General features: G+C 60.8%; 2 protein-coding genes across 2 annotated transcripts; both read right to left on the bottom strand.

The window, feature by feature from the left end:
- Nucleotides 1–2,226: 2,226 nt before the first annotated feature.
- EHS24_000074 (uncharacterized protein) lies at nucleotides 2,227–2,637 on the bottom strand (the record flags this gene model as incomplete). The annotated part of the gene is made up of 2 exons (XM_028615915.1): nucleotides 2,227–2,244; nucleotides 2,500–2,637. The coding sequence occupies 2 exons, from the start codon at nucleotides 2,635–2,637 to the stop codon at nucleotides 2,227–2,229; spliced, it is 156 nt and encodes a 51-aa protein (XP_028479772.1).
- Nucleotides 2,638–11,140: 8,503 nt separating this feature from the next.
- Nucleotides 11,141–12,142, bottom strand: EHS24_000073 (uncharacterized protein; the record flags this gene model as incomplete). The annotated part of the gene is made up of 3 exons (XM_028615914.1): nucleotides 11,141–11,616; nucleotides 11,678–11,737; nucleotides 11,791–12,142. The coding sequence occupies 3 exons, from the start codon at nucleotides 12,140–12,142 to the stop codon at nucleotides 11,141–11,143; spliced, it is 888 nt and encodes a 295-aa protein (XP_028479771.1).
- Between the last annotated feature and the right edge of the window lie 187 nt (nucleotides 12,143–12,329).

Genomic DNA, 12,329 nt, shown 5'->3' with positions numbered 1-12,329 from the left:
CCACGTCAAGCACCCAGAGTCCTGTCGCGGGTCATAGGATCATACGATCAGCAGATGCCCACGGGTCACGGACGTAGGAACGACAGGATACCGGATACAGGATCAAGGCATGCGCGGTCCCACCTGTGTTCTCTGTCCTCTGTCGTCGGTCTCAGTCTCGGCCTGTGCGGCCACCGCACCCCCTCCGCCCGGGCAGACACCGCAGCTCCGCCGACATTTCTCACTGCATGCCTCGGAGCCAGGTGTCGCCGCTCGGGAGCTACTGGAGCCAGCGGCTCGCGGCCCGTCCGGGGTGTGGAGTCGGGACTTTTCAACCGCGGTTCTGGCCGTTCTGGGCCGCTCGAGACCGCGTTCGTGACTGGGTGGTCAGATGATTACGTGTGGGGCTGCTGCTGCTGCTGCACTTGCGGTATACGCAATTTGTCTCTTTGTGGCTCGTTCACGCGCTCACGTACATACGCTTTACGTGTGCAAGTTCGCGACCGTGTGTCGTTTCGGCGTTCCTTGGTGCGTCTCGGCTCGGTGTTCAAACGTGTCTCGCTGCTCTCCGGGCCGGCAGTGGTGCCGTCTCTGGGCCCTGGGTGACCGTCCGCATGCTCCTTGAATACGACGTCGGCCCGGCAGTCCAGACACATCCAGACACACATCTTGACATCTTGGCATCGTCATGCGTACGCCGAGAGACATTGGTGTGCGGTCAGTGGCGTGGTGGTGCGGGGTGGGTGCCTCCGTGGTGTCCAGCGGCGCGTGCCGCATGTTTACGGTTACCCCAAAGCCATGGCAATCGTCTTTTCTTCTGTCGGACTTCGAGCGGTGCGCGGTATATGGTTCGCGTACATTGCCCCGAAGGAATGAATGGACACGACATGGCACGGGTACATGGATGGACAGCAACGAGCAAACCTCTCGGTTCTGCGCACAGCCTTGACGTGTGAGGCGCGCTACGATGGGCGGGACGTCCCTCCCACCCTGGCAAATCTCCGCCACGTCCTGCATTCCAGTGCAAGCCTGCACGCCCGCCAGGAAGTAATGAAGCAACCAAGCCAGGAAGTAAAGCCAGGACAAGCCCGATACCTGCTTCTCGAGCTGCAGGACTTGCCCAGCCGACGCCGGCAGGAGCCCATAAACCGGGCTGTGGCGTGTGCGATCCTGACCACGGGCAGAGGGAGAGAAGGGGGTGGCGCCGAGTCGGGGGATCAAAGTAAAAGGTCATTTCATGATAGAGTTGGAAAGGTAAAGCTGGGGTATGACAGGCGCTGCCTGTGCGGATCATCAAAGCCGCGCCGCCCCCGTACTCGCCCAAGTGGCCAAGAGTGGCAAACCGCGCTAGCACCATGGCCAAATTGCGTTTTGGTGCAATTGCTCATCGACTAGCACCAAGACGAGACACACTGCACGTTTCCAGAAGCACACACTGTATGAATTGCCACCCACACGCGGGCCATATGCAGAGAGACTCTGGTACTCCGGGCCCAGGCCTGGGTTGACGCAGGTACGCAGATGGGAGATCGGTAGGATAAAATAGTCCACTAGCGTCGGCGGTGAAGGGAGGATTGTGTCTAGGGGATTCAGTAGGGCCCTCTCTGCCCCTCTCCCTCTCTCTCCTCTCCACGTCTGGGCAGATCGATGTAACAGGGGTTGTACGAAGCCCCCCCCCGCTCGCCGCCGGTTTGCCGGTAAGGTGGCCGAAAGTAGCACGGCTGACGCCGAAAACAGAACCTACGTCCTCGTTCTTCTTCCTCGTCGCCTGCTCGTTCGCGCAGGGCTTGTGTGGAGCCGGTGCACCGCCCGCTCAAAGACTACATGTGGTAACATGTCTCCTCCGAAGGCATACGTCGGGGCCGAAAGACGTTTGATGCCAACAGAACAGCAAGTGGCGTCGAGAAGATTGGATGGGTGGAGTGAGTGTGTTCGGTGGCGAATATGGGCGGTGTTGCGGGGTGGTGCGTACGTGTGTGTGTGTGTGTGAGTTGAGTTTGCATGTGAGTGCTGCGTCAGCCATGCTCGCTTCTGCAGGCATCCTTGATTCCTGGGATTTTTTTTTGTGGGATTTCCTAGGAAATGCGGAAGTGAACAAAGGAAAACATTGCTGTTTCGCTAACAGGTCGGTCGGTTGCATGGACGAGGAGAACCAAGTTTGGGCGACAGGTAGGGGGGGAGGGATCGATACACGCGAGGAACGGAGCTTAACAGCCATGGGAGTCTCGACAACGGTCAGTTACGCGCTCACGCGTACAGGTGGGTCTTGGAATTCAGCTTGAACGGGAGATGTGTGGGCAGCGGTATGCAAGACGGCGCTCTTTCTGCGCGGGGTGGTGCCGAGCGACCGATGTCGGGCCTGGCCATGAACCCATTGACCGAGAATGGAGAGCAACAGCAGACGCCCACGAGCGTCCACGTTCGCGCGGGTCGGCTACCTCGCTCCGCCTTGGGTCTTGTACTGCTCATCTTGCCGGTCTTGGCACTGGCGTTGTGGTGGTGTGGTGCATAGGAGCCTACGCGCTGCGCAATGATGCTCTGGGGCTGCGCAGGCGACGACGACGACGAGACCCAGGCGACGACGACGACGAGACCCAGGCGACGACGACGACGAGACCCAGGCCCACGACCGACACATGCCGCTGGACCTGGCTGCATGGCTGGAACCCGTTCTCCTTTTGTCCCTCCGTCCCTCACAACACTCTTGGAAGGCGAGAGAGAGAGACCCGACAGTGGTGCGCAGTGGACTGTGGCGACGACGTTGGCCCCGACCTCTCGCACTGTTGCACTGTTTTGGTCTCCCCCCCCCACCCCCCCCCCCCCCCCCCCCCCCCACGGCCATGTGTCATGCAATACGCCATTACACCACACCGCCTCTTACACGGGGTAGTGCATGGACGTGTCTGGGGGCGGTGGTGGTGGCGAGCAGGTGGTTGTTGTCTTGTTACAGCAGAGATGCAAATGGGTGGTCCGTGTTAGCGCTGTTGGTTTCAACTGGATCCATATTATTCTTCCACACACGAGACGGGCGGAGGGGGCGCACGGGGGTGGTGTGTGTCCGTCGTTTGTGTTCGTCGTCGTCGTCGCTCTCTCGCGCGCGCTCTCTCTCTGATCTCTCTCTGATCTCTCTCTGATCTCTCTCTGATCTCTTTCTCGCAGCTCCCAGGTCGTTCCCTGCAAAAGGCCCGGCCCAAAGCTGCCCCCCCTCTCTCTCTTCCTGTGCTGACACGCGCTGCACGCGGCACGCGCGCGCTGTACGGTGAAACACGCCATTATTACGCCCAGGATAGACACCCCACCCACACAGTCCAGGACCCCAGGACTCACCCTCTCTTGGCAGGTCTAATGCGCGAGCACGCAGGCCAGGCCGAGAGTCGACGGCGGCGGCGCGCGCGGGGCGGCCGGCGGGGCACATCTCTCTCTCTGGGATCTCTGCGGCGGTCGTTTCTTTCCGTCAACACCCCCACCACCACATTTCATCATCACCATCATCATCGCATCATCACCCTCCTCCTCCTCTCGCCAGTGATTACACTATTCTACCACCACTACCTGCCATCCAACACACCCACACTACACAGCCTCACCCACCGCTGTGACCCCGCCGCCCCAGTCTCACCCACACCACACCCGTCCCCGTTATCGCCTCTGCCACCTTCCTCCACCACCTCCCCCCCGTCATCTTCTTCCCCCTCCTCCCCCTGCGCCCGCCCCAAGCAACTCTCTTGCGACAGCACGTCGCCCTCCAACGTCCGCACACCTTTACTGTGCGCACACCCGCAACGTGCACACCCCCACGTCCGGGTCTAGCATCCGGCCGTCTGTCCCCCCTCCTTCAACCAGCTATCGCCTCGTTCGGCCTGTGCGTCCCCGCCCCAGCGTGTTCGGCTTGCGGGCGGGGTGTCGTATCCCAGCACTCGCGCGTCTGCATCGCCATCACCTGTGAACACGTGCTTTAAGCGTTTCGAGTGCGTCTCGAGTGCGTCTCGGGTTGCGTCTCGCCTTGGTAGCCTAAAGAATAGGCCCTCGCCGTCTCGTGTTCCAAACTTGCTTAGGTTGCGTTTCGCAAACCAACATCAGCCCCCCAGTGAACAGTGACCTCGTGAGAGATACATATACTCTTGTCGTCGTCTAGTGTTCTTGCGATCGTCCACTTGCAAGACAAGTCACGGCCCACTCAAACTCCCAAGGGCAGCCTTCTTCCTCTTCCTCTCCCCACTCTCCATCCACACACCCCGCTTCGCTCTTTTCCGAGAGGCGTATCAACATCGCTCAATTTCCACGTCTGCGCGCCTCGTCAAGCCACAACCCGTGCGACATCAGCGTCACACAGCAGTTTACCAGTGTTCAAGCTGCCAGCGATCGCGCACACACCTGCCGCCATTCCCAGCGACGACCGCCACCACGGCACCGCTCGGCACACCCCCCCGAACCCCCGGATCCCCGACACTGCGCCGTCTTCCTTTGTCGACGTCGACGTCGTCCGCAGCACAAAATCGCCCGCTCAAGCTACAGCCTGATAGCCGGCTGTCCAGGCCCACAGCCCAAAGTCCCACGGCCCTCACAGTAGATCGTCGAGGCCCGTCCAACGCCGAGTGGCGTCGGATCAAGACCGCCATTGAGCGTCACCCCTTAGTCCATCGACTGCAGCAAGCAGCGTAAGCAGAGCCTTGCTCTCATTGTTTGCTGGCCCGCTGCGGTTCCGACCTGAGAGAACCCCCTCCGCCGCCCGCCCACCACCAAGACTGCTGCTACTTCCGATTACGGCGTAAGCAGTGCACCCCCACATATCAACCACCACCGACTTTTTATTTTCCAAACCCCGCGCCTTGCCGCTAGGTCCCGTAAAGCAAAGCTTTCGGCTCGGCTCTCGGTCTTCTGTAGAGGTGAGTACAGGCTGCGTTTCGCCCGTTGGGCCCCCAGCAAGCTGTGGCGTTCGTGTCCATGTGCTGCCTCATGGCGGCGCGAGATTTCGGGCGATCCAGTTTGTGACGGCCGGGGGGCTGTACGCGTTATGTGTGCGTGGTGTGCATGTGTATGAGGTGCGGGCGCTATCTGTCGTCCCCGGAAGAGAGAGAGACGAGGAGGATGCGCGACGCGCTCTGCGCTCTGCTGGGTGTGCCGTGTGGCCAAGCCTGACCGTGGGCCGAGCCCATCGAGGCCAATGCACCGAACCGCGTCTATTGCACCCAGGTGCACGAGCTTCCCCTTGATGTTGAGGCGCCCTCTACACCTTTACCCCTTCCCCCTCCCCCCCTACGCGCCCACCACACACCCATACACACACGACGCGTCTCGAGATGGACATGGGTGTGGCATCTTGGGCACGCTCATCCAAACCCACATGTCTCCTCATAGCCTGCCAAGCAGTGCGCCCGCCCGCCGGCCTTGCCCCGTGATCGTGGCTTAAAGGACTCGTCGCTGACCTCGTAGCAGCAGCAGCAGCAGCTCTCACACCCACACCGCCCAGCGTCCCCGGCGTCGCCACCGTGGGTGCCGCCCTTCTTCTAGCCCCCAATCTCGCCCTCAACATTTCATTCCAGCATTCCACACCCCTCCCCCCCAACCCTTAGCCATCCCAACACGAGGTTGACGCACCTCGTATCTCCTTCATTTACGCGTTACTCTACCCACCGATAACAACCCTCCTCACTCGACCTTTCTTCCCTTCCCTTTCCTCCTTCCTTCTCTCGTCGCCGCGGCGCCCACCATGGCGCCCTCATTGCCTCTCGTGCCGCGAGACAGGCCAAGAGTCGTGCCACGGCCACATCAACATGCGCACCCTCAACACGGACACCCGGTCCACTACGCAGAAGAGCACCGTTGCGGATGTTCCGCACCAGGCTGCAAGTGCAAGGTCATGACGTATCTGCCAGTGTGCAGTCTAGTGGGTGAGTACCTTCTGTGCTAGGACACAGGCGAGAGCAAAGTCTACCATGCCGTGTTGGCGAGCGAGCAAGGGCTGGACCACCCCAGGTCATGTGCCTGCACACACTGCTGCTCAGTCCACGTCCTGTCTCGAGCTCGCTCGCTCGCTCGCTGCTTGTGCCCTCCTGCTTTCAGAGTCACGCTAACATTTGCAGGTACCCTTTCCTTTTCGTCGCCACTCGGAGTGCGGCGCTGCGGCAATCGCCGGGCGCCCAGCCATGGCTGTTTGCGATATCGTTTTTGCTGACCATGACCCACAGTGCATGTCCGGCGACCACACACGCTTCTAAAACGCCCTGGTGGCATAGCTGCATGCCGGGCGTTCGACTGGACGCGACCGCTCGGCCCCCAACCCCCCCACTTGGCCCTCATCAAACCTCGCGAAGCTGGCGAAAAGCAGGTGGGCGCAGCGCGAGCGAGCGCAATGTATGCGCCGCCCCACGCCCCCCTTCTTCCCCAACCCATGTCGCAAGCGACGGCCCACCACAACACTTCACTGCATATATTCTAGTTCGGGATGCACAGGTCATTGACACAACACGGCTCGACGCGATCACCTAGGACGGCCTGGCCGCTCGCCATGCCCCATCCATCCCACCCCCGTGTCGACGTGTCGCGACACAGTTGCCCCTCTCTCTCTCTCTCTCTCCCTCTCTCACAGTCTCTCTTCGGTGCCGACGTCGACTGGGCTCGGTCACCTCGTGCGCGCGGCGAACATTTCCGCCTTGGCCTTGACTTTTGGCGCGCGCTGCACCGGCTCGGCACTGATACACATGGGGGTTGGGGGGGGGGCAGAGCTGAGCCCGTGAGCCCGTGAGCCTGGGTCCTGCCTGCGTCGGTCCTGGGTCCTGGCGGTGTGTTTGTGTGTGGGGCCATCCGACGTCGAGCCTTGACTCGCCTGAGCCTGAGCCTTGGCCGTGAGCCGGTCTCGACCGTTAGCGTGCAGCATGCGTCAAGGACAGCCTGAAACATGCGCAGTTACGGGGTTGGTCGGGGGGTTCGTGTATCGGTCCTGGCAAAATTAGGACACACTTTTGGGACACTGAGAGAGACGAGACGAGACCGCTCGGGTGGATCTGTGCACCGCGGTCCAGGCTGGCTCCTGCTCTTGCTTGCGTGTCGTGCGTCGCGCGTTTCGACGTCGCTCGCCGCATACCCACGCCCCACCACCCACCCCCTGTCTGCCCCCCTGTGTTCTGGGCCTCTAGATTCGGGCCTGGTCACGGTTTTTCTTTCTTCATGCTGGTATCTTTGATCTCATCATCACGGTGCCGTCTTGGTTTCTTGTTGCGTAGAGCCTGTCTACTCACCAATCCTGCCGTTATTGCCTGATTATCCAGTGCCACTGCAACCGCAACTGCAACCACAACCACAACCACAATTACAACCACAACGGCTCGCGCCGTGCTTCCTTTCCTAACTGTCTATCGCGGCTGTCCGATACCGGCTTTTCCGATTTACATGGGCGGCTGCCAAAACGCCAACGCCAACGCCTGGGGCCTGCGGCGGAACATGCACGGAGGGCGGCATACCCTACCCACCCACACATTTGGCGAGCACACAGCGCTGGGCCTGCACCACACGACATACACACACACGCCGGATCTCTACAACCCCTCCCCTTTCCTGTCTTTTTTGAACCGCGTCGGTCCCTGTGTTGGGGTGGACGTTTTATCGAGGCCCTCCAGTCGTCGGTTTTCCGAGCGCTGCCACCGGCGAGTGGAGATCGGGGCCTGTTTGTCAGCAGTTTAGCAGCCGAGGCGCCACGCCACGCACCCGACGTGACGTGTGCCTTTTGGGTGTGTGGACGCCTGACTGACTCGGGGTGGGCGAGCGCCAGTACGATGCTTTTTGCTGTATGCCTGACGGAGCCGAAGATCACACACAGCGAGCGCCGAGGGAAGAGATCCATGATCCATGGCCAGAGATCCCTTTGCCAGATCCCACTTTTTCGCTGTGGACGTTTCGCCTTGGCGCGCGCGCGCGGCGTGGCGAGAACGAACAGGGCCAAGCGATAGCAACAGCAACACCAACGTGCGCTGTCTCGCTTGCGGCGTGGTGTGGCTGGGATTTTCGTTAATCGTTGCTTTACACTAGGCCAGGCCAGACCCCTTGTAAAACGTCGTACATACATGCAGTGCAGTGCAGTGCAGTGCCCCTTGGTGCGGTGGATCGCCTGTCATGTCCCCTCCCTCGCTTGGCTGATTCACGCATACTCGAGAGCCCCTCAGTAACCCATACGGCGTCTGTGCCGCTCGCCTCTTCCGAAGCTCGCCTTAAGCCTTTGCTCTGCCACGGCCACGGCCACATCCGCCACGCCACACCTTTCACCCACCCTTTGGCCCCGCCACTGACATTGCAGGTGGAAGAACACCGCACAGGCGGGCAGCGGGCAGCGGGCAGAATGGGCAGAATGGGCAGAATGGGCAGTCCCCCCAGCCAGCGTCCGTACACACTGCTACACGCCTCTGCACCCCGTCAGTTGGCAGAAAACGCCCCCCACCCCTCTCCCCACCGCCAACAGGCTGATGTGTCTCGCGTCTCGTCAGGCGGGGTTATGGTTTTACCCTAACCCTGCCATGCCAGATTCATGTCCTAGTGCTCTCACCGTCTGGCGTTTCAGAGCAACAGCGATAGCACCTGTACAGTGGTGGTGGTGGTGGTATGTATCTCCAGCCCTGGGTGGACGGCACAGCCGCCACCTCTGCGCCTGTTCTACATCTGCAGCCTGTATTGTACAGCGTTTGGGGGAGGCGTAGGCGTCTGCTAGCGTAATGCAGCCACCGGGGATGGAAGGCGACCGAACGAGTCGAGAGGTGTCGCGCGCCCAGAGATAGGTCGTGTCTGGCGCGCAACTGGGAGGGTGAGAATGTGGCGCACGCCGAAACAGCGCAGTTTAAGGTCGCCGCCGGCTGGCCAGCGGCCAGCGCGCGACGAAAAATGATATACGGCTCTCCTCGATTTCCTTTGCCTCGCGCGCTCACCATGTGCGTGTCTACGGCCGATTTGGATTCCGGATGATCCGACTCTGAAGTGCAGGTGTCGCTGCCTCAAACGAAACAACGAAACAGGAAACAACACGGAAACAACACGGAAACAGCACAGAAACAGCACAGAAACAAACTGGGACATCTGAAGCATGAGGTACCAGAGGCCACGCGCTGACCGCGTTTTCTCGTGCTTGCGTATTGCGTTTCGTCACCTCGCTACCTCGTGGCCCAGATCTCCGCTTTTCCGGCCCATTTTTAGGCCACACTTTCTCGCTTCTTTTTACAGGCTTTATCTTGTCACCTCCAACGACCGACCGAAACTGCCCTGTTCACTTCGAGGCGCATATCTCAGGCCCCCGCCGACCCCCCAAGCCAACGCACCGCACCGCCCAGTCCAGCCACTTCTTATTATGCACAGCCTCGCATTATGCAAAAGCTGACGCAGGCTCGGCGCACACCAAAACGCCATCGCCAGCCGACAACGCATGTGGCGTCGCGGTCGCGGTTGTTGGCTTCCGTCATGCCCAGAGCCTAGAGCCTGGAGCCGGCGACGACACCCATCTGCTCCATGCTCGAGCGGCGAAGCGGCGCGCTCCGCTCCTGCCGCGCCACGCGACAGCATTCTTTTGTGCAGTAGTAACTCGAGTGCTCCTCTGACGTCGACGGCGGTGAATAGGTCGGTCTGGAAGCAGCAAGCAAGGACAGCGCGCATATCGCGGAATCCCCACGGGGGTATGTTGGATGCCTGCCTGCCTGTGGTGTCGGCGGGGTCGGCGGAGTATAGGCGTACGAGCACACCCTCGGCGCCCGCACGGTATAGAATGTGTGGCTCGTCAACAAGGCCGAAGACAATGTGAACAGAGGCGGAGAGGTACATCACCCCCAAAATCCACATGCGGTAATGACAAAGTCGCGATTTGTCTTGGACAATTGACGCTTGGCCTTGGCCGAGACGGCCGAGACCGGGACAGAAAACGTGGCTCTAGGGCGGTGGCACCCACCACCACTACCAACCAGTACCGCAGGCGCCGCGTACCGGCGGCAGAATGGTGGCGGAGCAACTGCTTCATGCTTGGGGAGTCGCGCGTGAAAATGCCATGAAATTATCCATTCTGCAGACTGCCCGAACGAGTACGCAATGTGGCCTTGAAGCCTTCAAGCTTTGCTTTCGTGGAAGCGAGAGGTACCGAGACACACACCGGGGCGCCGTTGGGCTCGAACGGTTGTGGCTACACGCGCGCCGCGTTGGCGGCGGCTAACACATGGTCTCGGTTGAGGGCATGACGATGAGACAGAAGTGATGATGTGGCGGAAGCACGACGATCGAGCGAGGCAGCACCCATGTGTGTGATCTGTGCCTTGCTAAAGAACAGCAACGGCGGACGTGCGGACCGTGTCAGCAGTGGATCAGTGGCGCAGCGGTTGGCTGATGGGGGTTGGGTGGCCTTTCGAATTGGGCAAAGCAACAAGGCTATTCGCATCACGCCCACACTTCACCAGCGGCCCGAGTCATGGCGCCCTTGGCCGGCATCAATCACGTCGCCACCGACCTCGGTACCGCAAGACAGCACCAGCGCCGGGTGGCAGTGCCGCACGGCGAATGGTACGAACCAGTTCCAAAGGCCTACGCTACGTCAATTGTCTGCGCGCCCGAGCAAGACATGATGCGAATGACGACGCTGGTGAGTAACACGGCCCATTCCCGTCCTCGCGGGCGCATCCAGGATAACGGTGGGAAATACCGTCTAGTCGGGGTGCGTGGAATTGATCAGAGGTGAGGTTCGTGCGGGCGGAGCTGGACCTTTTCGCGGCGGCAGTCTAGTCTTGCGGAGCTGGCGTTAAAGTTTAAAGGGGGTTGATACATCCGTTGTTTGGGAGACTGGTTGCCGTGGCATTTCGGTAATGGACGACGCTGGTGGCACATCGCGTTCAAGACAGACGTCCGTCAAGATGAAGGCCAGTGGTGAGGTTGTCGGAGTCACATGAGGCTTCGTGCGACATCTGCTGCACTGGCTCATTGACCGGAGGGCACCGACATGAGCTCGACACATTGCGGTACTCTTATTAGCGTCGCGCAAGATGGCCATATGGCCGGACACATTCGGCGTATAGCCATGGCCGTTGGCACGTATCTGTCGTTAAAAGGACACGGTAAGCGAATCTTGCCACGGTTGTCAGCAACCTGGTCAGCAGCTCGACAGCTGAGCTCAAAACACATAAGGCGTACATACACACTTGGCACTCTACTGACCAACCGAAACGGCGTTGGCGCCCGTCGGCTGCCACTTGGGGCGAGCCGGATAACCACCATCCCTTCCACCGCCACCCGACTTGATCTTGACACGACGGCCGTTGCGCATCTTGAAGCCGTCGGGCGCCGCAGCCTCGGCCGCCGCGCGCTCGGCAGCCTTCTTCTCCTCGGGCGTAGGCTCGCCGGCCGCGATGGCCGCCTCGCGCTCCTTGTCGGCCCTGCGCTCCCTCTGGCCGCCAATACGCTTATTCCTCTCAGCAATCTTGCCCTTGCGCTCGGCGCTCTTGCCGCCGCCGCCGGCGGTGAGTTCGACGTTGATCTCGCGGCCGTTCAGGAGCGAGTGGTGCAGTTTCAAGCACGCCTGCAGCTCGGTCGAGGTGGAGAGCTCCAGGAAGGCGATGCCGCGCGACTTGGCGGGCTTGCCGGGCTCGGCGCGCTCGGTCAGGAGACGGACGGAGGGGGTGCGGCCTGAAATACAGTGTCAGCAGCAGCTCGATCGCCGGCAGAAGCAGCAACCCCCCTTACTCACTGATCGCCTCCTTGAAGTGGTTTGCCACAGCCTCGCGGCCAGTCTTGTAGCCGAGGTTACCTGCAAATTGTCAGCCCGCTGCACGATGGTCGATCCACAGCGTGTCGACATACCAATGAACAGGATGAAGCGCTGCTTAATGTCCTTCTTGGTCTTCTTCTTCTCCTCCTCGTCGTCCCAGGCAGTCTTGCCCTTCTTGGCGGCCTTCTTGCCGTCCTTTGCGGTCTCATCCTCGCCATCAGCGGCCGCCTCGGTGTCGTCGCCGCGCTTGCGCTTCTTGCCCTCGGCAGCCTTGGAGGGCTTGGCCTTCGAGTCGGTCGACGCCTCGGCAGCGTCGTCGTTGTCGTCCACGAGGTCGTTCTCGGGAACGTCCTCGGGCTCTGGAAGACCCTTGGCCTTTTGCTTTTGCTTGGCGCGGAAGGCCAGCGCCTTTTGCTGCTTCTTGGACAGCACGGCTTCCGACATGGTGGTTGTGGAGGTGATGTCAATGAAGTTGAGTGGCAACAAAGGGCGGAAGATCAACTTTTCAGACCACGTGGCTGGACGCGGAACCAAATGCGATAACGGATCGACCGGGGCTTCTGGCTGGGATGCACCGATGGTGAAGCTCTGCCAGTCCAAAGGTGATAACGAGCATGCACAGCGAGAATGC

The sequence above is a fragment of the Apiotrichum porosum genome (genome assembly GCF_003942205.1).
Source record: "Apiotrichum porosum strain DSM 27194 chromosome Unknown scaffold_1, whole genome shotgun sequence".
Taxonomy (NCBI): Eukaryota; Fungi; Basidiomycota; class Tremellomycetes; order Trichosporonales; family Trichosporonaceae; genus Apiotrichum; species Apiotrichum porosum.
The sequence above is the reverse complement of the archived record's forward strand: the minus strand, read 5'-3'. Positions and strand labels throughout refer to the sequence as shown.